Genomic DNA, 25,490 nt, shown 5'->3' with positions numbered 1-25,490 from the left:
TTTGTTGATTTTATTTTATTTCATGTATTGATTCTAGAGAGAGAGAAGGAGAAGGAGAGATAGAAATATCAATTGGCTGCCTCCTGCATGCCCCCCACTGGGGATCAAGCCCACAACCTGGGCATGTGCCCTGACTGGTTATCAAACCAGCAACCCTTCAGTGCACTGGATGATGCCCAACCCACTGAGCCACACTGGCCAGGGCTATACCCACAATAATTTTAGGGAAGTTCCTCCCTCCACTTTGGGCAGCATGTTGGAGAGCCGTGGGGGCAATGACCTTAAGATTCTTAGCCACTCTTTTCCTAATTGAGAGGGGTCTACTGGGCACCATGTTACATCTTTTACAGTCATAACAGAGTCACGGCCTTAAATTAAATTTGATCTTTACCCTGAAGCCATGTCTTACTTTGAGACTCTTTTGCGAATCAGAGAGACTGGGAATATAAAACATTTTATTTTGGGACCCAGCACATCGCCCGCACACTGAACAGTTCCTCCTGCCCATACCATATGGTTAAAACTGTGAAAAAACACAAGTGACACTTACCATTCTGCCTGGAAATTACCTAAGCCAGATTCACAAGTTCATTCGTTATGTTTTCTGTCTTTCAAGTTACTGCAGGTGACAGATTGGCAGTACTCCCTTCAGTTCTGTCGTCGTGGCACTGCTGTAAGACACAGGCAGATGGCTGTCCTTCCAGCGCATCTCCCCCGGAAACCTGCAGGCTGCACTGGGTCTCCGTGCCACCCTCCGGCCTCCACTCGCCACACAATCCAAACACATGCTTTGTATTTTGTTATGGTACTAACTCCTTCTAGGTACCAATTTCTGTATACTATCTATTGTTGCATAACAAATTACCCTCAAATTTTGAGTCTTAAAATAATATTATTTCTCTCAATTCTGCAGGTCAGCTGGGAGGCTCCTCTGCTGGTACCACCCGGGCCCATCATGGCTGTACTTAAACTCTAAGTTCAGCCGCACTGGAATGTCCAAGCCGGCCTCGCTCAGCGAGGTGCCTTCGTTCTCCTTCATAAGGCCTCGTCTCCATCAGGCTAGACGGGCATCCTTACCTGTGGTCACAGGAGTAGATCGTGGAGGTAGGAAACTAAAAAGGTTGGGGAAATCAGTGAGGGAATAGATCTGCATTTAAAAACCTCAGCAAATCGCCCTGGCCAGTTTGCTCAGTGGTTAGAGTACTGGCCCTCAGACCAAAGAGCTGTGGGTTCGATTCTGGTCAAGGGCACATACCTCGGTTGCTGTTTGTCCCTAGCCCTGGTCGGGTTGTGCAGGAGGCAACCAGTCGATGTGTCGCTGTCACATCCATGTTTCTCTCTTTCTCTCTCTCCTTCCCTCCCTCCCACTCTATCTGAGATAAATGGAAAAATATCCTCTGGTGAGGATTAAAAAACAAAAAACAAAAACCTCAGCAAATCAAATCAAACAGTCCCCAGTCATCTGGATCATCTGAGTACCTGAGATCACCTCTGTGGATAAAGTTTGTTTGGGGAGTCTTCACCCTGCAGTGAAGTGGTTTTGCACTGGAAGCAATGGAAGAGCTGGGGTTGATATGCAAGGGAGAAATAAAGGCGGTGGACTGGCTGCCCCATGGGGGAGCCATGAGCTCTGTGCAGCAGTTGGGAAGTTCCCAGCAGGACGTGTAGGGCTTGGGTTCCCCTGTGTTCCACATGATGTTTCTTTTTAATCCTCACCCAAGGACATTTTGGCATTTATCTTCAGATAGAGGAAGAGGGAGAGGGGGAGGAAGAGAAAGAGGGAGAAACATCCATATGAGAGATACACATCTACTGGTTGCCACCCACACGACCCCAACCAGGGCTGGGGACAAACTGCAACCGAGGTAAGTGCCCTTAGTGGGAAGCGAACTGGGACTCTTTGGTCTTCGGGGGGACACTCTAACCACCGAGCCAAACCGGCCAGGGCTCCACGTGGTTTGCAATAGCTGTGGTGGCCCCTCTAGTTCCAACTGGGTGACTTTTTTCCTTTTTGCGTTTTTTTGAGCTCTTGGCTCCTCTTTCTTTGCAAGAGGAGGACACATCTCAATGTGAGGAAAAGGAGGAACTTTTCTAGGCACACAGTGGATCTAAGCCATACTGGAAATACATTTATTGGGACATGAAGTGAAGCCACAGAGGCCCCTGCGTAGGCCGAGAGGAGAACTCCATGGTGGTGACCCGGGCCCCAAAGAGTTAGTGATAGGGAACAAGAAAAGGGGCCAGACTGCTGCAGGCTGAGCTCTGAATGCTGAGATGAGGAACACCAGTGTGCTGAGACACTGAGCAGGAGAGGCGAGCCCCAGGACAATGAAATCAGCAAGTTGAGAAGCAAAAAAAGATGGAACAGCTCAGCATTAGTGACAAGAAAGTACTTTCCGTTCCTGCAGAATGCTGGCCTCACACATCCTTCTCTCCAGTTCTGGAGACGGGCCCAGAAGGGAAAGGGGACTTCTCTTTCCCTCCTCATGTGACAATAGGGACCCAAGAGACTTACATTTCCAATGTCGAAATCTGTCTGGTAACATTCTGAAATGCAAAGCAGCTCCCCATTCCCATTCCCCAAAAATAAAAACAAAAACCTGTGCAGGAACAGGCTGGACAGTGTCTGAGCAATATGGGTAATAGTGAGCTGGCAGAATTGTCTTCTTTCTTCCATGCTAGCTGGTTCACCCATGCCCTTTGCACCTTTCCTACAACCAGAAGCTCTCTGAATAATTAACTTTAACAAATGGAGAAGCTCAGTGGTTCTCCACTTTGGCCGTGCATTATATCACTTGGGGGCACTTAAAGAAATTCAATTCATCTCAGTTGGGTCCCAGAGGTAGCTATTTTTTCAATGTACCCTGATTGAGAACTGTTGGAATTACTAATCTTGAGCCAGTTTATAAAGTTTAGTCAACAGAGAATGTGTTGATCTTTTGAGGTGCTGGAAATACCACGTAAGTGATCAGCCTTTGGTAAACTAGCAACGCCTAGGAGATATCCTTCCCTGGATACTGCGGCTTCTGGGTTGCCTATTGGGGTAATTCTGGAGGATCTTTTGGGGTGCTATTTAGTCTCTGGTCTCCTGAGCTTCCCACAGTATGGAAATATGGTAGCTACTCCTGTGATTACACAGAAATGACTGCAGTGGGTCTGTATATTTATCAAAAGTTTGGTGAAATCTCCAGCATGACACTCAAGGACAGTTTTGTTGAAGGACACGGCTCTGTCCATGATGTAACTCTTAGAAAGTTTCATTCACAAAGGTTTTCCATGCAGTTTGTCACAAACTCTCTGAATCCACAAGCTATTACAGAGAATAAGAATACCCCTGCCCCAGCACTGCCTCTCTTTCTGGCCATCCCTTCTCCATCTAGAGTCTCCTCGTTTGGTTCCTGTACCACCTTCATTCCATGTTTGGACCAGACTGGGAAGCAATGATTCAGCCTCTGGGGGAAAAGGATTTTCACATTGCTGCCCACTGTGCAAAATAGCAGTTCCGATTGATTTCTTCCAAAACTGCCTGTTTCAGCCACCAACAGCTACCGCTTACTACTGGTATTACAAGATGTGGTGACTGCATCTGTACTCGACCATGCACACCTTTGGCATATCACGTCTAAGCTCTCATCTTTCTCTGAAGGCCAGAGCTTGTTTTTTGCTTGTCAGCTTGTGAAGAACACTCTTTCTGCTTGTCATTTTAATTACTCTCTATCTGGACCCTTTCCAGTCCTATCATGTCATCTGTAAGTACCAGAGAATGACATTATGGTGTCAATTTACCATAATCTGACACATTATGGTGTCAATTTACCATAATCTGACACAAGGATGGAATTGTGATATTTAGTTTCCAGTATTCTTACCAGGGTTATTAGGGTTTTTTGGTGGGGAATGGGAGGGAGCGCAGTGACTTCAAGGAATGGTTTTTTAGCTTCGTTAAATCATTTTCTTTGAGCTCTTATTACTTTCCTGCTTCTCACACTGACACTCAGCTGGCAGGTGTCGGCCCTGCTGTGCAACTCTGTACATCTTTCTCTACCTTTGTTCCCAACACTGTCAGCTCACTACCTGGACAAACTTGGTGTTACAAACGACTTGGAGACTCACTGTTTTGCTCATCCCCAGATCATTTTTTTTTTTTTTTTATCCTCACCTGAGGACATTTTTCCATTTTTTGTTCAGAGAGAGCAGGAGGGAGAGAGAGGAAGAGAGAGAGAAAGAAACATCGTTGTGAAGGGACACATCGAGTGGCTGCCACCTGCACGACCAACCAGGACTGGGGACAAACTGCAACCGAGGTACATGCCCTTAGCAGGAACCGAACCCGGGTCTCTCTGTACCGCAGGCCGACACTCTAACCGCTGAGCCAAACCGGCCAGGGCCCCAGATCATTTTTAACCATGAAAATTAAGACTTGGATGTTCAGACTGCAGAATGAAAATGGGACAGGTTCCAGTATAGATTTTAAAAAATATTTTTTTCGTGTTTTTAAAAATGTGCATGTTCATTTAAGACATTTAAAAAATATAAACAAATACAAAGAAAATTAAAATTACTCTTAATTCTATCATCTAGAGATAATCCCAGAATATAAATCCTTAGGTTATATTCTTCCAATCTTTTTTTATCCTCACCCAAGCACATTTTTCCATTCTTTATTCAGGTAGAGTGGGAGGGAAAGAGAAGATCAGAGAAAGAAAGAAAGAAAGATCAATGTGAAAGGGACACATCGAGTGGCTGCCACCCACACAACCAACCAGGGCCGGGGACAAACTGCAACTGAGGTGCGTGCCCTTAGCAGGAACCGAACCTGGGTCTCTTGGGACTGCAGGCCAACGCTCTAACCGCTGAGCCAAACCGGCCAGGGCTCTTCCAATCTTTTATTCAGAGAGCAACAAACATTCACACACACACACACACACACACACACACACACAGACAAAATAATATTATTTTATATTATATTTGCTATCTAATGACTCTGCTATACACCTGAAACTAATATAACATTGAATGTTGACTATAATTGGAGACTAAAGAAATATATATATATAATATTTGATACAAAAGAATATATATAACAGTACACACACACAAACCAAGAAATAAAATATTACAAATAACTGGTAATACTTGCCACTTACCTAAGTTCTCTTCCAGCCTACCACTTCCTTGAATGGGGTAACTATTTTCTAGACATTTGGGTTTATTATTCCCTTGCTTTATAAAAGTAATTTTACAAGTTGGATTTACTTGATTTTAAGCTTTATAAAAATAGTATCATTTTATAATCATATGTCTCTTGCTTTTTTCACTCAAAAAATACATTGATTCACTTCATCCATGTTGTGTTACGCAGAGGTAATTCTTTTACTTTCACTGCTGTTTAATATTTCCATTGTAGAGAGAGATACCATTTAGTTACTCATTCTTTTCTTGCTGGGCCTTTGAACTGTTCTTAGTTTTTGCCATTATAATCAGTGCTTGTCCATGCCTCTTGGTTCATGTGTTGGGAGTGCCTTTGGGGTGAAATTGTTGGATATAAAGTATATGAAATTTCCACTTAATGAGCCAGTGCCAAAATGATTGCACCAATTACATTCCCAGCATCAGTGCAGAAGAGACCCAAATGATCAACCTCCTGTCCAACATTTGAAATTATCATACTTTTAAGCCCTTCTAGTAGGTGTATGATATTGTAGTATTAATTTGTATTTTCCTGAACACAGGTAGGTACTAATCAAATTGAGAATATTTTCATACATTTACTTGCCATATGTGTTTGCTCTTCTTTAAAATGTCCATTTATGCTTTTGTTCCCTTTTCTGTTAGACTTGTCTCACACACATATTTTTAAGCAAAATTTGAATCATACTACATATACTATCTTACACTTTTCCATGACATGAAATGTTATTTTACTCTGTGATTTTGTTTTTTTAATCCTCACCTGAGGACATTTTTGCATTTATCTTCAGATAGAGACCTGGCCGGTTTGGCTTAGTGGTTAGAGTGTTGGCCTGCGGTCCAGAGAGACCCGGGTTCGGTTCCTGCTAAGGGCACATACCTCGGTTGCAGTTTGTCCCCAGCCCTGGTTGGTCATGCAGGTGGCAAGCACTCTGTGTGTCCCTTTTACATCGATGTCTCTCTCTCTCTCTCTCTCTCTCTCTCTCGATGGGCAGATACTCAATTCACTGAGCCACAGCAGCTGGGCAGCCCTGTACCTTTTTTTTTTTATTTTAATTTTAGCTTTTAGAAGTAACTCTGGTAAGCTAACCCTAATGCATAAATTTAATTACACATCACTTAATGTCTTCACAAAATAAAATGCAAGAATTTAGATTTCTGGTCAAATAATATCAACATTTTTAAAGAATTTGATATGTATTTCCAAATTGACTTCCAGAAAGTTTGTATTATTTATTTATTTATTTGTTTATCCTCACCCAAGGACATTTTTCCATTTTTTGTTCAGGTAGAGTGGGAGGGAGGGAGGGAGGGAGGGGGAGAGAGAGAGAGAGAGAAACATCGACGTGAAAGGGACACATCGAGTGGCTGCCACCCGCATTACCAACCAGGGCCGGGGACAAACTGCAACCGAGGTACGTGCCCTTAGCAGGAATTGAACCCGGGTCTCTCTGGACCAGAGGCCGATGCTCTAACCGCTGAGCCAAACCGGCCAGGGCGAAAGTAACCGCTGAGCCAAACTGGCCAGGGCGAAAGTTTGTATTATTTACATTTCTTAAAAATAACTCTTTAACAGGGATATAAAGTACAGCTTAAGAAACATAGTCAATAATATTGTAATAAGCTACATATGGTGCCAGGTGGGTACTGAAAATGTCAGAGGGAACACTGGTTGATTCTTTCACCCCCAGTCTATGGTTGCATTACACTGAAGGTATATCTAAGTACTATATTCAAAATTACTTAGTTTACTTCTTTCTTCTTCTTCATTGTGGTTATCATTCATTTGACATACAACTGGGTTCGTTTCTGTTTGCATTTAGTTATAGGTTTTTAATTTTTCCTTATGCTTGTTAATTTAATTTTATTTTTTTTGAATGTATATAACATTAACATGCTTTCAAAAGCCAAAATTACACCAAAAGATATGATATTTTCAGAATTGTCTTTCCCTCACTCAATTCCTTACAGGCAATCAATTTTATTGTTTTCTGCTTTATTATTCTTGTGCTTCATCTTACTAAAATAAGCAAAAGGTAACATACTATATATTTGCTTTTATACTTTGCTTTTATAACTTAATAATATACCATGGAAACTACTACATATCAGTTTATAAAGATATAATTTCTTTTTTTTAAAGTATATTTTCAATGCCAGTCAATATTATTTTCTATTAGTTTCAGGTATACAGCATAGTGGTTAGACATCCGTATACTTTACAGTGTTCCCTCTGATATTTTTAGTACCCACCTGGCACCATTTGTAGCTTATTACAATGTTATGGACTATATTTCTTATGCTGTACTTTACATCCCTGTGACTATTTTGTAACTACCAATCTGTACTTCTCAACCCATAAAGACAATCTTTATTCCTTTTTATTGCTTCCTAGTAGTTGATTATGTATAAGGACCACAGTTTATTCAACCAGTCTTCTATATTTGGGTATTTAGGTAGTTTCCAATATTCTTCAAATACAAATAATGGTACAGTGAAGAAGCTTACATATATATGTAAGAGTACGTATTATTTTTGGAGGTATCTTTCGGGGAAATTCCTAGAAGTTGGAGTGCTAGGTTGAGAGGTAAATGTACAAATTGTTTCACTAGATATTGTCAAATGCTCCTCCACAGGGGTTGTGCTATTTTTCATTCCCTTTAGTAACAGTTATCTCACTATAACCTCGCCAATACAGTGAGGCAACACTGCTTATTAAAAAGTCCTTCTTTGCCTCACCCATTTGACTGCTTATCAGATAGTGGATTTGCATATGTAGTTGGATTGATATCTGTACCTTCTATTTTGTTCCATTGGTCTGCCTATTCCTGTGCCAGAACCATCATGTTTTATTCAACAGGCACTGTAGTACGCTTTAATATTTGCTAGGCAAATAGTTTTAAGATGCTAGCTCTCAGAATTGATCATACTGTGGTCATTTCCTCAAACACATGTGGGTCTTTTCATTATGTAGATACACATTTTCTTATTTTCAGAAAGTTTCTTGGATAATAGTTTTCATTATACCAGGAACTTCAGCTACACATATTTTGGACATTCTTTGCTTGTGTTCAAATGACATTCAGAGAAACGAGTACAAAGGTATGGAGGGAGGCAAGCGAAAAGTAGGAACATTCTGGGAGTTGGCATGGGATGTGTGTAGGAAGTGACAAGCCAGACAAGGGCTAGATAAATGGAAGGTCTTGTATGCCATGCTGAGTAGTGACACCATAGGCAGCACGTTTTGCAAGTTTTTTCTGGCAAGCAATATAAAACATGAATTGGAAGGAACTAGACTTCAGGAGGGAGACAAGATAAAAGGCTACTGGCAGGTGTGGCTCAGTTGGTTAGAGTGTTGTCCTGTGCACCAAAGGGTTGCTGGTTCGATTCCCAGCCAGGGCATATACACAGGTTGTGGGCCAGATCCCTGGTATGGACGTGTGCAGGAGGCGACCAGCTGATGTTTTGTTCTCACATTGCTATTTCTCTCTCTCTCCCTCTCCCTTCCTCTATCTCTAAAAATCCATGGAAACATATCCTCAGGTGAGAATTAAAAAAAAAAAAAGATGAAAGGCTATTGCATTAGTCTCGGTGAGAGGGGCTAAGTGGGACAGATTCTAGAGTTATTTATGGGGAGAGTCAACAAAATTGTTGAGTGTGGTGGGGAGAGGGAAGAAGGAATCACGGATGACTCCCAGGTTTCTGAAGTGGACAGTAATACCATACAGTTTTAGACATGTAGAGCCCAAGGTAGCTCCAGGAAGTTCAGGTGGATAAGTCTTGTAGGCTTTTGTGTGTATAGAACTCCAATGAGTGTCCTGAGCTAGATAATGCATTTGGGAGTTGCGAGATATGTGGCAGATGAAGACAGGGAGTGAATGAAATGACCCAGGGATAATGTGTGGGGTGAGATGAAAGCTGAGGACAGAATCCTGGAGGCAGGAGTAGTCAGAGGGGTTAGCAGATGAGTCATGTTGTGAAGGCAAGGGGGTTTCAAAAAGAGTGGAGTGTTCTGTGTCGTCAAATACCATGGAGAACTCTAGTAATAGGAGGACTCAAAAATGGCATTTAGGATTAAACAACCATTAATGACCTAGAGAAGTGCAGTGATGCAGTGAGGACAAAAGCTATGGAGCCCTGAGGTGAGGAGTGAAAAATGGCTGAGTTGGCAGAGATAAACTACTTTCAAGGTGTTTGTGAAAGAATTTAGAGAGGGAGCAGTAACTACAGCAAAATCTGTAGTGACAGAGGGGTTTCTTCCTTTTTCTTTCTTTCTTTTTTTTATTCTCACCTGAGGACACTTTTCCATTTTTTTAAATTCAGATAGAGCAGGTGGGAGAGAGAGGAAGAGAGAGAAATATCGACCTGAAAAGGACACATTGAGTGGCCGCCACCCACACGACCCAACCAGGGCTGGGGACAAACTGCAACTGAGGTACATGCCCTTAGCGGGAACCGAACCCAGTTCTCTGTGGACCGCAGGCTGATGCTCTAACCACTGGGCCATACTGGTCAGGGCCTCTTCCTTTTTCTTTAGGACAGGAAAAGCTTGAACATGAATAGATGGTGAAGGAATAGGACAAGTAGGTAAGAGGAGTTGATGATTTTGAGAATGAAAGGGATGAGAATGATTGAAATATGTTTGAAAGAAGTTTTCTGAGGACAGGAGAGGTGATGAAATGCAGAACTAAGATGGAGAAATACTAATGTAAGTGTACTTAAAGTAGTCAATTCCCAGAATGGTTTATAAGAGCCTGGCCCATATATTGAAATTACCTTGGTTTCAATCAATAGGGTAAATATCTAAATATTCAAATAAACATTTCTTTAAATATTTTACACCATTTACATATCTTTTCTCCAAAGCACAGGATCAATATTTTACCTTTCATTGCCTCCTCCAACTGGTGCTCAAAAGTGGTAAGTGAATAAAGATGTCTCTTACCCTATATTCTGACTTTCTTAACATATTCAGAAACAGTCAAGGCCCTGCATACAAATGAAAAAGTCTTCTCAGCATGCAAAATAGTCATGACGTTCCTGTGTGAAAAGTGATGTCTTTTTCTGAGGAATCTGTTTACTCTTACTTAATAAAGTTGGTTACCAGCATTTCCTTTACCATAGGAGTTTTAAAATAGGAAGAAGAGATGAGGAGGAAGAGGATGTTCTAAAGACAGGCAGGCAGGCAGGCAGGCAGCACGATCTATCTGCCTTATCATAAGGTGATATAAAGCAGTGAAAGACCAGATTCAAGGCACACTGGCCTTGGGTCTCTTCACTTAGGGTTTTAATATGCTTCACTCACATACAAACAGTCCTTAAAGGACACTGCTCTTGTCAGCCTTAAATAACGTTGAGGAAAATGATTCTTTGAGTCATTAAAAATCTTAGCTGTTCCACCCTGGCCGGTGTTTGTCAGAGGTTAGAGCATCGGTCATGGACCGCAGAGTCCCAGGTTTGATTCTGGTCAAGGGCACATACCTCGGTTTTGGTCCCTCCCTGGGCCTGGTCCGGGTAGTGGGGAGGCAAACAGTCGATGTGTCTCTCAGGTCGAGGTTTCTCTCTCTCCCTGCCTGCCCCGCCTCTATCTGAGGATAAATAGAAAAATGTCCTCGGGTGAGGATTGAAAAAAAACAACAAAATTTAGCTGTTCCTAATTTGGAGTCATTGCCTATGTTTCACATGGTTTGGAAAGGATTCTATCAAAAATGGATAATATTAAAAAGAGAAAAGCTGATGCTGAGATGGTAAACCTTGGCTACCCACTGTTCTTTTGCTCAAGCTGTTTTTCTAGCCTTTGATGCCCTCCCGCTTTTCTTCTAAGTTTCTTTCTTTTTCTTCTTTCAAGGCTGAACACAAATGCCACTTCTTCCAGGAACCTGTCCCCATGGTCCAAGCGGAAGTAATCTCTTCCTCCAGTGCCTCCACAGCATCTCACTGTGACTTGGCTTTGCACGGGTCAGCAGACGGGGTTGTTTACACGGCTGCTTTCCCCCTAAGTTATGCGCTCCTCGAGACCAGGGACCGTGACCGTGACGGTGTACCCACGCAGCACCTGGTACGGCGCTAGGTACCGAGTCAGTGCTCAGTAAACGCTGGCTGAGTTGAATTAATTTGGCAAAATCGTTCAGGGGAGGATCTCGCGCTGAGGCGCGGATGAATGATTCATGGGGTGGTTCTTTGAATTCTGTACCTTGTAGTCACGTAGGGCGGAGTATCCAGCTGGCCTGGCAAATACCTGCAGGATTGAAACGCACCTCAGCCTCCCGGAGTTAGGAGAGGCCCTCCGGGGGCAAGTTACGCCTGCACTCGGGGAACCCGGCGGAGAGCTAGGGGGGCGGGCCCCGCCTGGCTGCAGAGGGCGGGGCTCGGCCGCTTGCCCGCCCCCTCCTCGGCGCGGCGGAAGCCCCGCCCCCAAGCGCGCGCTCGCGCCGGTGGCGCGTGCCCGCCTCCTGTTCGGAACCCTGAGTTCTCGCGCCCTCGCGCCCTCGCGCCCTCGCGCTGGGGGCGGGCTCGCTGCGCGTGCCGGGCGGGGAAGCGGCGCGAGCCGGGCTCTGAGAACGTTTGTTGCGGGGGCGGCTCCAGGGCCTGAGCGGGCGCCGCTGCCGCCTCAGCTGCTGACGCCGGGCCGGAGGTGGCGGGGGAGGCTGCGGCCGCGGGAGACCTCAACGCCCCCTGCGCCGGCCGGGAAGTGAGTAATGTAGGGGTCCGCGGCGGCGGCGGGTTGCGGGAGAAGTGCGCGGTGCTGGTACCTCGCGCCCGCGAAGAACGGTAGGAGCCCGCGTCGCGCCCGGACCTCCGGAGCCGGCGGGAGTGCAGGGCCGCGAGCAGCGGAGGCGGCGCGCGGGGAGCCGGGGCCGCTGCACCGCGCGCGCTGCGAGGGGAGACGGCGCCGCGCTCACGGCCCTGGAGCGGCGAGCCGAGGGGATGGAGCAGAGCCCCGGGCCGGTGCCGCCGGGCTCTGAACCCCGGTCTGGGGAGGGGGTCTCCGGGGTCCTGCGCGCGCTGTGGCCGTCGGTGCGGAGCCAGGGTGCCGGCGCTGGGCTGATGCTGCTGGACCCCGGCTCCCTGGGAGGAGGCTCTGCGATAGGTGCTGAAGGGGGCAAAAGAGGCAGGTCCTGGCAGAGGGCAGGTGAGGCAGGCAGGCCAGGCCCTGGCAGAGGGAAGGGGATATATTTCAGATCACCCCACAACACTATTTCCCCGAGGCTCCTAACAGCGAACCTGTGCACCGTGTCACCCTTGGAAGGAAAGTGTGCTGGGAGGAGAGAGGATGTAGCTAACGAATGCTTGCTGTTCCATTCCAGTGCCAGGCCTTGGGATTAGGAAGACCTTCTAGCATTCTTAGCAAACGTTTAGTGATTAGCTAGCTACCGTGGGTAGAGAACCATGGTCAGCACTGGAGCCACAAAATAGTGTCAAATACAACCGTAATTTGCTATTTAGGAGCTAACAATTTGTAAAGGTATGCGTATAAAATACAAAGCAGCATTGAATTTTGTCTCACACCTTATTCACTTTAGGTCTCTCTCGTGCCTCCTCCCCCCCCCCCCATTGGGAAATTGCTTGGTTTGGGGATAAAGCAGGAGGGTCAAGGAAGCGTGTGGGAGAAACTTATGAGAGTTTTGAAGGCTCTTCTGGGTAACATTTAAAGGGAAAGAAAAAGAAATTTGAAAAAGAGAAAATAAGTTTCCTTCCTTCCTAACTATTGTTAAACTCTATGACCTTTTATTGCTAAATCCTCAGTGACAAGAACAGTGCCTGGCCCAACAGCAGTCAACAAGAAATGTTTATTGCCTGAATGAGTGAACCAAGCAATTTGCTGTATATTACACAGAGCAGTATGAATGACTCTGGTGTTAGGGATGGCTGATGGACTTCTCCTGCTCTTAAAGTCATCTTACCCACCCCCCTCCTTTTTTTTGGCCATGTAAGGTAACCCAGGTTCATAGATCTAGGCATTCAAAACAATGGCTAAGGTGATAGAGTTGTATCTCTGCTGCTCTGTACCGGCTGGAATTCTGCCTGTTCTCTACTTTGGTTGGATTTCTAGACTCTCCAGCTCCAGTCTGCTGTTTCAGTTCCCTGGCTTGCAGTGCCTGTTAGGTTACTTTGTTTGCCAAATTAAAACTTGACCTTTTATGAGTTCTATGAGGATTTTTATCATATGTAAGTGGAGTTACCTTCGATGGGGGTTATGTAGTCAAAGCAGCACTGACAAGTTGTTTGAGTGTCCACTGGGCGTGAGAGACACACTTTCTACTTAGAAAATTAGAACCAGTAGGATGACCAATTACCCTTTATTTTATATCCTCACTAAAACCCTCCCAGGGCCTTTGTTTCCTCATATAAAAAATAAGGGTTAGCTCCGCCAGTGTGCCTCAGTGGTTGAGCATCAGCCCATGCACCAAGAGGTCGCCAGTTCGATTCCCGGTCAGGGCACATACCTGGGTTGTGGGCTTAATCTCCAGAGGGGGGCCATTCAGGAGGCATCCAATCGATGTTCTCTCTCATTGATGTTTCTGTTTCTCCCTCTCCCTTCCTCTCTCTCTAAAAATTAATAAAGAAAAAATAAATAAATAAGGGCTATATTAATCCAAATTTGGTATTGTGTGGTCAGCCTTGAAGAATGAAGTTAATTTCTCTTTAGTTTTACTACTGTGTACTTCAAGAGTGCATCCTGCAGGTGTCTACCAGTGTTTGTTTTGGATCCTGTAATTTTGGGTGCTTTGTTCCAGGTTCTCCCAATGATACTGTGTTTTATTTATGTATTTATATTTATTTTAAAATCAACTTTATTGATGTGTAGTTTACATATAATAAAATGCATAGATATCCATGTATAGTGGATGAGTTTTGAAAATGTGTATACTTTGTAACCACTATCCCAATCAAGATATAGAAACTTACATTACCCCAGAAAGTTCCCACTTGCTGGCTTGCAGACCCTCCTTATTTTATATTTTTAATCCTCACCTGAGGACACACTTATTGATTTTAGAGAGAGAGAGAAACATCTATTGGCCACCTCCCTTATGTGCCCTAGGGATCGAACCCACAACCTAGATAGGTGCCCTGACTGGGAATTGAACCTGAAACCTTTTAGGTATACGGTACAATGCTCCAACCAGCTGAGCCACCTGGCTAATGCTGACCCCCGCATCTTATTTAATTTATTTCTAATTACACAGGCATCAGGGCTGTGGTGTCTAGTAGTGCATATTGTATATTGCCCAGGTTTAGGAGATGCCATTCATAGCAGAGTCCCTGTGAATGGCAGCTCCCGAGGTTGTATGGTGCAGTCAGTGTGGCTGGGTACTGCAGCTCTGCAAATGGCTCATGAGTGCGCACTCCTATAAAATACTCAAACAGTACAGACAGAATAAAAGCCTCCATGGCCCACTCCCATCTTCACCAAAACTGTAATCAGTTTGTTGTGATCCTTCCTGACCTTTCTCAATGCATTTTCATCTATATATAGGTAATGCAGAAAAAAGCAGGATTTTCCCATACCTCCCACATTCATGACATACTATACACATTGTTTTGCAGCTTGTTTTCTGACAGAATATTAGAGATCTTTCTATGCTGAAACATAGGGATATACCTGACCCTTCTTGACCACTATATTCTCTTTTACGAAGTATGTATTGTACTGTAGTTTCAGACGTTGCTGCAGTGAATGACAAGTGGACTTGCTGGGTCAAAGGGCTATACATTTAAAATTTTAATTGATGGAGATTTAACCATGTTGCTACTTGTGGATTTGGTTCATTTATTTTTAACTGCTGAGTAGTGTTCAGTTGTAGACAGAAATGACCGCTTATGTGTCCTTTACTCACTGAGGGACGGTTAGGTTACTTTGGATACTAATTTTTTTGATGGATATATGTGTTGTGAATGCATCCTGCCAGTCTGAGGCTTGCCTTTTCCTGTGTTTACAGTGTCTTTATATATAAGTTTTAAATTTTTGTGTTATATTTATGAAAAAAGTCCCCTTAAATTAAAACTGTGTGTGTGTGTCTGGTTAAGTAAATTTTCTCTACCCCAGGATATGAATTATATATTTCTGTATTTCCTTCTAAAATTAAAAAAATAATTTTCACCCTGGCTGGGTGGCTCAGTTGGTCAGAGCATCGTCCCATACACCAAAAGCCATACACCAAAAGGTTTTGGGTTTGATTCCAGGTTGGGGCACATACCTGGGTTTCGGGTTAGATCCCCAGTCAGAGCACATACAGGAGGCAACCGATTGATGTTCCTCTATCACATCGGTGTTTCTTTCTCCCTGCCCCTTCCTCTCTCTCTAAAAACAAACAAACAAACAAACAAACAAACAAAAAACATATCCTCAGGTGAGGATTAAAAAAAAGTTTTGCTTTTATTCATTTTTAAAAATATGTTTTTATTGATTTTTTAGAGTGAGAGATAGAAACATCAATCTGAGAGAAATACACTGATTGGCTGCCTCCTGCGTGCCCCCCACTGGGAATCAAGCCCAAAACCGGGGCACGTGCCCTGACGGAGAATTGAACCGGGACCTCTCAGTGTTTGGGATGACGCTCATTCCACTGAGCCACACCAGCTGGGCAGTAGCTCATTTATTTTTATTGTTGTATAATATTCCATTGTATGAAAGTACCACATTTGTTTATCTATTCACCAATTGAAGGACATTTTGGTTACTTCCAGTTTTTGATAATTATGAATAAAGTTTCTATTAACATTAACGTGCAGTTTTTGTGTGGACATAAGTTTCAGCTTTTTTCAGTAAAAACCTAAGAGCATGATTGCTGGATCCTATGGTCAGAGTATGTTTAGCTTTGTAAGAAACTGCCTGTCTTCCAAAGTGGCTGTACAATTTTGCATTTCCAATAATTTAAAAAATTTATATTTTAGCACGCTAAGTATACTTAAAAATAAGACTTTGTCAAACTGTTCTGTAAAATTAAACTTCATCTGGAATGAGTTCATATTCTAATTGTTGCTTTTGTTGGCTTTCTTAGCATTATATTTCTTTGTGTGTTTTGAAGTGATTTACAGATTCATTTGAGTGTTACTGCTTTTAATTTTGTTTTTCTTATATCTGAGCTCATCCTTCTTATGTGGTGATATTTTAGGTAATTTCATTGACCTACTGGAACCTAATAAAATATTAGATATGATAATGGTGGATTAAGGGTCCTGCTCTTTGAGGTAATTGGGGCTCTTTTTTTTTTTTTTTAACCCTCACCTGAGGACATTTTTACATTAATCTTCAGGTAGAGAGGGAGGAAGAGAGAGAGAGAGAGAAACAACGATGTGAGAGAGACACATCGACTGGTTGCCACCCGCATAACACCAACTGGGGCTGGGGACGAACTGTAGCTGAGGTACATGCCCTTGGCCAGAATCGAACCTGGGACTCTTTGGTCAGAGGGCAATGCTCTTACCACTGAGCCATACTGGCCAGGGCGGGGCTCTTTAATTTAATTTATTTCTTTTTCTTTTTTTCTTTATTGATTTTAGAGAGAGAGGAAGGGAGAGGGGGGGGAGAGAGAGAAACATCGATGAGAGATAACATTGATTGGCTGCCCTCTGCATGCCCCCCACTGGGGATTGAGTCCACACCCTGGGCATGTGCCCTGACCAGGAATGGAACTGGCAACCTCTTGGTGCATGGGTCGACGCTCAACCAGTGAGCCACACCAGCCAGGCTAATTGGGGTTTTTTTAGATCCATTCACATAGTATGTAAATGTTTGGTTCAGTTCCTGGTCACAAGTCTGTGTTTTTATCTTCCCACTTTTTAAGCCCAGAGCATTGCATAAACTGTAGTTCTAGGCAGAGACTGGCAGCAATATTTTTAAGCTTTCTTTCAGCTCCAGCCTTATCTTTGCCTTTAAACTGTGAGTCTGGCTCAGATGTCTCCTGTTTCTCCAGGTCCTTCACTCTGTGTGTCACTGTCACCCTGCAAGAAGTATACACCTGCTTCAGAACTCAGTGTCCAGCAAGCCTGTAGCTTCAGTACTGTTCATAGTTTTGTGTGTCTGTTCTGTTTCTGATCCAAATGAAGAGTTTTTTTGTTGAACCTTCCTAAGTCATTTAAAAAACATATTTAAGCCCAGCCAGTGTGGCTCAGTGGATTGAGTGTCATTGTGTCAACTGAGAGGTCTCAGTTCTATATCTGGTCAGGGCACGTCCCTGGGTTATGGGCTCAATCCCCAGTAGGGAGTGTGCAGGAGGCAGCTGATCGATGTATCTCTCTAACATTGATGTTTCTATTTCTCCCTTATTCTCTCTCTAAAAAATCAGTAGAAATATATTTTAAGCCCTGGCTGGTTTGCCTGAGCGGTTAGAGTGTTGGCCTGCAGTCCAGAGAGACCTGGGTTCGGTTTCCGCTAAGTGTATGTAACTTGGTTGCAGTTTGTCCCCGGCCCTGGTTGGGGTCGTGCGGGAGGCAGCCACTTGATGTGTCCCTTTCATGTCAATGTTTCTCTCTCTCTCTCCCTGTCCCTCTCATTCTATCTGAACAAAAATGGAAAAATGTCCTTGGGTGAGGATTAAAAAAAAAAAAAGATATATATATATAAAAATATATTTTAAAATGTTTTATATGTTACTGTGTATTTGAAGCAGAAGGGATGCATCCAAGCATCTACTTACTGAACTGCTTTGATTAGAAGACTTAACTTCTGCTTGGCTGGTATGGCTCAGTGGTTGAGGGTCGACCCATGCACTAAGAGGTCGCTGGTTCGATTCCTATTCAGGGCACATGCCTAGGTTGTGGGCCCAATTCCCAGTGAGGGGCACGCAGGAGACAGCCAATTGCTGTTCTCTCTCATAGATGTTTCTATCTCTCTCTCTCTCTAAAATCAATAAAGAAAAAAAAGACTTCTTCTAAACTTTATACCACTTTTTTTGTTTTCAGTTTATTGCAGAAATAAACACACTCTTCAGTTCAAAAGTTGAATAGCAGTGATGATAATGGGCACTTTTATCTTTTTCCTGAATGGGAATGCTTCCGGTGTTTCACTGTTAGATATCATAGTTACTGAAGGTTTCTGGTAGATGTCTTTGTCAACTTAAGGAAGTTTTTTTCTGTTCTTGGTTTGTATTTTTATTGGGTGTTGAATTTATCAAGGGCTATGGGGAATCATTTGTTGCAATTATCACTGTTTTTTCTTCAGTATGTTAAGAGTAGGAGAGACCTTTCTGAGTTACTGATAGCCAAGAGAAACATACATTGTATGATTTACTTGTTAATGCATTTTTAACAAAAAATGAACCTTTAAAGAGAAAACATTTTTATCTTGAATTTTTGCATATTAACAACCTTATATACAAGCTAAAACAGGACTGAAATGCAGTAATAATCAGGTTTGGACTAAATATTCTTTTTTTTTTTTATCCTCACCCGAGGACATTTTTCCATTTTTTGATCAGGTAGAGTGGGAGGGAGAGAGAGGAACAGAGAGAGAGAGAGAAACATCGACGTGAAAGGAACACATCGAGTGGCTGCCACCCGCACGACCGACCAGGGCCGGGGACAAACTGCAACCAAGGTACGTGCCCTTAGCGGGAACCGAACCCGGGTCTCTCTGGACCGCAGGCCGACGCTCCAACCGCTGAGCCAAACCGGCCAGGGCTGGACTAAATATTCTTTTAAAAATATTTATTAATTTATGAGAGAGAGGACAGGTGGGGGGGGGCATCCATTTGTTGTTCCATTTATTGATACATTCATTGTTTGATTCTTGTATGTGCCCTGACTTGGCATTGAACCCAACACCTTAGCATATTGGGACAACGCTCTAACAACTGAGCTACCTGGTGAGGGCTAGTGGACTAAATATTCTTATAACTAAGCCTCACTATAATGAAATAGTACTCATTAAAAAAATTTTTTTTGGTAACTTCTGGGACTCTCCAAGGAATTTTTGAACCACTACCATTTTTATTCTTTTATTATTATTTTTTCCAACACCATTTATCCTCTCTCTGCCCTCTTCCACACATACCCTGCCTACCCCCATCACCACACTGTTGTCCACGTCCTTGAGTTCTCTTTCTTTTTTGCTCAATCCCTCCACCCCGCCAACACCCATCCTCCCCCACCCCCACCATTTTAGCTTTTTTTCTGGCTTTTTCTAGACTCTTGACTTCCCTCTTTTAACTTCTTTCCCTACTCTGTCTGCTCTTGTCAAAGAGAGACTTTCTTCTGCAGGTAATAATAACTATTCTTTATTATGATGTTACTGTTTGTCAAGGAATTTTCCTGGATAATGGCTACTTTTTACTCTTTACAACTTTGACAGCTAGATATGGTACCTGTAGTGTATGGGTGAAGAAATTGAGCTCAGAGAAGTTAAAACTTGTTTGGGGACACACAGCTAATCAGTGACGGGGTAGTATTTGAACCCAGCTTGGACTTCAAAGTCCATATTCTTTCCACATGCTGTCTCTCAACCAGACTGTATTATATTCTGAGTTCAACTTCAGCTTTTTCTTTTTTCAGTTGCGATTTATTCCTTGGCTTTTTCTTTTGACTTGCCCACATGATTCCTGAGCATGGCGGGTGATATTACCACTTTGTGTCTCTAATATGATTTTTTTGAGAGACTTTTTCTTTAGTTAGCTACTTCATTGCTTTTAACCAGTCTGAATTACTAAACTTTACTGCACAAACAGAAATAGAGTAAATGTGTCATGGTTAAGAATGTGGGCTCTGGAGTAAAATTATTTTGTTTGGACCTTGGGTTTATTTATTTTTAACTCTTTGAATATGATTCAGTATTAGTCCTCAAAGAGATATAGAAAATATAAGTAGTTTACCTGTGTATACAACACTTAAGAAACTAGGCTCCTTTTTTTTTTTTTTTTTTTTATCCTCACCTGAGGACATTTTTCTATTTTTTGTTCAGGTAGAGTGGGAGGGGGAGAGAGGAAGAGAGAGAGAAACATCGATGTGAAAGGGACACATCGAGTGGCTGCCACCCGCACAACCAACCAGGGCCGGGGACAAACTGCAACTGAGGTACATGCCCTTAGCGGGAACCGAACCCGGGTCTCTCAGGACCGCAGGCTGACGCTCTAACCGCTGAGCCAAACCGGCCAGGGCGAAACTAGGCTCCTTTTAAAGTTGAACTGTGTAACTCTTCCAATTATATTCTCCTCTCCTTCTGAGGCAACCACTGTTTCGAATTTGATGCTTTTCATTCCTGTACATTTGCTGCTGTTAATCTTCACTGGTGGATATTTTTCCCCATTGATTTTTAGTGAGAGTGGAAGAGAGGGGGAGAGTGAAAGAGAAACATTGATGTGAGAGAGACCCATTGATCGATTGTCTTCTTCACACACCCGGGGCCAGGGATCAAACCTGCAACCCAGGAACATTGACCTGGGAATCAAACCCACAGCCTTTTGTTGTGCAGGCCAATGCTCTAGCCATTGAGCCACACTGGTCAGGTCTGTTTATATGCTCTTAATATTTTCTTATTAGGTAAGTAGTTTAGTTTCTTTGCTTAGAACTAAAATTTCCTCTCATGAACTGAGCAGTCCATGGTAGGTTTTAGGAAAAATGATGAGGTTTGTCTTTAGGGACTAGAGCCATACCAGCCAAGCAGAAGTCATTTTTGTGACTTAACTGTCTCCTATTTTCTTATATTCTGTTAATGATTCCTTAGCCACATTGTGTGTCTACCACTTTACCTCCTTTCACTTTTGTTAAAAACCTTTTCTCTATTTCAGATTTCAGATGCTGCAAATGATTGATAACAAAGTATTTACTCTTCTTCTAAATCTCTCTCTATTTTTAAAAAATCCTCACCCGAGGATATTTTTCTATTTATCTTCAAAGTGGAAGGGAGGGAGGGAGAGGGGGAGAGAGAGAAACATCGATGTGAGAGAGACACCGACTGGCTGCCTCCTGCACGACCCCGACCAAGGCTGGGGATGAACTGCAACCGAGGTACCTGCCCTTGACTGGAGTCGAACTCGAGACTCATTGGTCCGTGGGCCAACGCTTTACTGCTGAGCCAAACTGACCAGGGCCTAAGTCTATATTTTTTATACTTTTAAATGAACCAGAAGAGGTGTAAATTAAGATAGATGAGCCTTAATTATAGAATTCTAGTCTAGGCATCATCCAAGAGAGAAGTTACATAGTAACACCAATAATAATAGTAGCTAACATTTATTAGGCTCTTATTTTGTGCCAGGCATTGTGCTAAGATCTTTACATAATTTGTTTAATTGTTACCACAGCCCTGTGAGGTTCCTTTGCTATTCAGAGCTCTGTGCACTAGTGGAGTGCAGTATTTGAATGCTTTTTTATTGGAACCTAGAAGACTTTTTCAGATTTGTAAAATAGAAAATCTTTAGGGTTTTACAAGCATTTACATTCCCTAGCTCTTTTTTTTTTTAATCTGAAAGAGAAGAGTAAAGAAGTATTAGAGGAAGGACAGTGAAGAATTTTCCTGAAATAAACAAAGAAGTTAGTTCTTTTTCAGGGAAGTTTGACCTATTAGTAATGACAATCTTAGTCATTTCTAATTTCTGAATTACATGGGCATCCAGAGAAAAACGCAGGAGTTTTGCTGGAAGACAATGAACTTGCGCAAGATACCTGGATGCTTTGAAGTATCTGAGAGCTGAAAGGGTTAAGACATTAACAAAAAGATTAAAGGGAAGTAAAGGATATTTAACACTTAGGTACAGTTCAAGGACATTCTGGAAAACTTTCTAGAGCCTGCTCTCTTTTCCTTAGTTTTTACTATGGGAGTTACTCACCTTCTGCCTGTAGACTTAGTCTAACTCTGGAACACATTGCTTCCTAGATAGGACTAACAAGGGTTCAGATGCCTTGTTGCTCTAGCCTCCAGGCTCCATTTACGAATTAAGTTCTGATCCAGCTCCATAGTTTGGAGACCTGTAGTCTTTCCTCTCTCCTGGAATCCTGGTGTTTGTCCTGAAGGGGGCGATATGGAACAGCAGAAAGAGAGGACTTTGGACAATGGGTTGCCTAAATCCACAAATTACTAGCTTTGTAATTTTAGGCCAAGTTAACTAACCACTTAGGCTCTAAATTTACCCATCTAATTCTACCATCCATATTCCTCATTTGCTCTTCAAGCCAGACACAGTCCTGCCCTCTTCTCATTCTTGATTTTTAAGATCAATAGTATCCAAAGTGGAGGCATGCAAAAATGATCCTCTAGGTAGGGTATAAAAAGAATATATGGGCAGTTAACTTATATTAATATTTAATTATAGGTTGATACTCTATTCCCATCTGTATGTCTGATAATACACATCAGGTCTGGTAAGTGAGGTAAGCTGAGAGGAAGGGAGTGGGGACACCTCAGCTTGGAAGGGCTGATATGTGAGCCTCCATATTTATTTGCTTACCTTCTGTTCAGATATATTGCAGTTCACTGCTACTTGGTTTATTTCTTATTTTTTTATTTATTTTTTGATATTTTGTTCAGATAGAGTGGGAGGGGGAGAGAGAGAGAGAAACATCGACGCGAAAGGGACACATCGAGTGGTTGCCACCCACACAACCCAACCAGGGCCGGGAACAAACTGCAACCAAGGCACATGCCCTTAGCGGGAACCGAACCCGGGTCTCTCAGGACTGCAGGCCGACACTCTAACCGCTGAGCCAAACTGGCCAGGGCCACTGCTACTTGGTTTAGTGGTCTTTCAAATTCTGTTATATGATTGGAATGAAATGAACCTAGCTCAATAGACAAAGGGTTTACAAAGATTCCTGCAAAGAAACTTCAGATTGAAATTTCAGATTCAGCTGAAGGTTGAAGTAATAATGACAGGACACATGAACTGTAAGAGAAAAGCAGAGCTGACACTTCTGTTTATATTATGGGCTTGTCAGTCAATTGCAAAGTACACAAACAATAATGATCAGAGCAGATTAAAGGGGAATCAGTAAAAAAAAGAAACTTAAAATTGTTTAAAATGCTATTTGATGTATGGGTTTATTTATATATACCATTGACTATATTGTGCCTAGAATATTTACTAATAATATGAGGCAAATGTTATCTTTTGAGATATTTTAAAACTAAGCATTCAGAATATGAAGGCAAAGTTATTGAGCTTCTTCAGTGATGGTTACAGTCATGTGCTAATTAATCTAGTACCTTAAAATTTTTTTTTTTTAATCTTCACACGAGGATATTTTTCTGTTTATCTTCAGATAGAGTGGGAGGGAGGTAGAGAGAGAGAAACATGGACATGAGAGGGACACACCGACTGGTTGCCTCCTGTGCGACCCCGACCAGAGCCAGGGATGAACCATAGCCGAGGTATGTGCCCTTGACCGGAATCGAACCCGTGACTCTGGTCTGTGGGCCAACGCTTTAACCGCTGAGCCAAACTGGCCAGGACTAGTACCTTAAAATTATAACTTAATTACACATTTTTAGAAGTTTTTGGAGATTTCTTACTTCAGAAGTAAAAAACAGAAAGCTACAACCCTTTGTTCTTCCTGTTTTGGTACTAGTGGCTGAAATAATACATAGACAAATTAATAGTTGGGTGAAATGCCTCCCTTGTTAGCAAATATTGTTTGAATACTCATAGAAGACATTGCTGAATATTTGAAGTAATAAATATTATGCCAAATTATGGAGTTTGTGAGTTTCTTTCATTTGGGTGAAAGTTCAGAGCTTATGATATTTGGTATACTCCATTTTATTAACAAAATATATAAAGACCTGCCCCACCTCCAATTACTAAAGAAAAGGTTTACCAGAGAATATATTTAAAATAAAGGACTTATAATTTTATTATGAAATAGGACATATAATAGCATAAAAAATAATACAGTGTACCAGAACCCAGCCTAAGAAGTAAAACGTAACTAATAGAGTTGGTATCCCTCTGCAGTCATTTTATTCTGATTCCATCTCCAGAAGTATCACTTTTCTCAATTTGGTGATGCATGTTTCATGTGCACTTGAAACGAATTTGTATTTTGTCATTATTGGGTGACATAAATATCAATTAGATCTAGTTGGCCGAGGGTGTTGTTCAGTCCTTCCACATCCTTCTTGACTTTCTACTTGTGTTGGTGATGGAGGAGTGTTGAAGTCTCCAAGTGTAAGTGTGGATTTGTATGTTCTCCTTTCAGTTCTATCAATTTTTGCTGAGTGTATTTTGAGGTACTATGGTTAGGGATGTAGACATTTAGGATTGTTATATCTTAGGGAATTCTGAATGTTACAGGCCCAACAATATAATTTTGTAAGTATAATTATATGCAATTGCTTTTTACATTTTTTATTTTTTAAGTTCTCACCTGAATATATGTTTTTATTGATTTTTAGAGAGAAAGGAAGGGAGAGAGAGAGGGAAACCTTCATTGACTGTCTCCTGCATACGCCCCAACTAGGATTGAATCTGCAACCTAGGTATGTGCCCTGAGCAGGAATGGAACCCACAGCCTTTGGTGAATGGGATGATGCTCCAACCAGCGGAGTCGTCTGGGCAGGGCTGCAGTTGTTTTTTAAACCAGTTAAGAGAATAAAGAGAAATGAATATGTGTCTGTACTGTTTTCTGTTAAAAAAATTAAACTTTATTTTTTAGAACAGTTTTAGATTTATGAAAAAATTGAAAATAATAACATCCCATACCCTGTTCTGTTATTAACCTCGTACATTAGTACACTTTATAATTAACCAATGATGATACGTTATTACTAACTAAAATCCACACTTTATTCATATTTCCTTAGTATTTACCCAATGTTCTTTTTCTGTCCCACAATCCCACCCAGGATACCACATTACATGTAGTCATGTTTCCTTAGATGTCTTTTGACTTTGTCTGTTTCTCAGACTTTGCTGATCAAGTATTTGATGAATTTGAGGAGTACTGGTCAGGTGTTTATAGATTATCCCTCAATTGAGATTTGCCTGATGTTTTTTCTCATGATTAAACTGCATTTATGACTTTTGGGGAGGAAGACCACAAAGGTAAAATGCCATTTTCACCACATCGTGTCAAGGATATATACTGTCAACATGACTTACCACTATTGGTGTTAAACTTACATTGGCTGAGGTAGTGCTTATCGGGTTTCTCCACTGTCAAGTTATTTCCTTCTCCCCCTCTTCCACACTGTGTCTTTGTAAGGAAGTCACTGTGTGCAGCCCACACTTAAGGAGTGGGAGTTATGCTTCACTTTCTTCAGGGCTGAGTATTAACATAAATTACTTGGAATTCTTCATAGGGTATTTGTCTAGTCTCCTTCATTTATTAATTTATTCACTCATTTGGATCAGTATTGACTG

General features: G+C 42.3%; 1 protein-coding gene across 3 annotated transcripts in view; it reads left to right on the top strand.

The window, feature by feature from the left end:
• Positions 1–640: 640 nt before the first annotated feature.
• Positions 641–25,490, top strand: part of DTNB (dystrobrevin beta) — a 236,698-nt gene continuing 211,848 nt past the window's right edge. Inside the window, exons 1-2 of one of the 3 annotated variants that reach the window (XM_036262917.1) lie at positions 641–822; positions 914–1,104. Coding sequence is in view for 1 of the 3 variants with exons in the window: in XM_036262918.1 (XP_036118811.1) it covers positions 11,892–11,893 (2 nt within the window). In the remaining 2 variants the exon portion in view is untranslated. Of the gene's footprint in view, positions 823–913; positions 1,105–11,702; positions 11,894–25,490 lie in introns of those variants that run through there. The other 2 variants (XM_036262918.1, XM_036262916.1) reach the window with 2 other exon arrangements.

Source organism: Molossus molossus, unplaced genomic scaffold (assembly GCF_014108415.1).
Source record: "Molossus molossus isolate mMolMol1 unplaced genomic scaffold, mMolMol1.p scaffold_m16_p_15, whole genome shotgun sequence".
Taxonomy (NCBI): Eukaryota; Metazoa; Chordata; class Mammalia; order Chiroptera; family Molossidae; genus Molossus; species Molossus molossus.
Note: the sequence above shows the minus strand (reverse complement) of the source record. Positions and strands in the feature narration are given on the sequence as shown.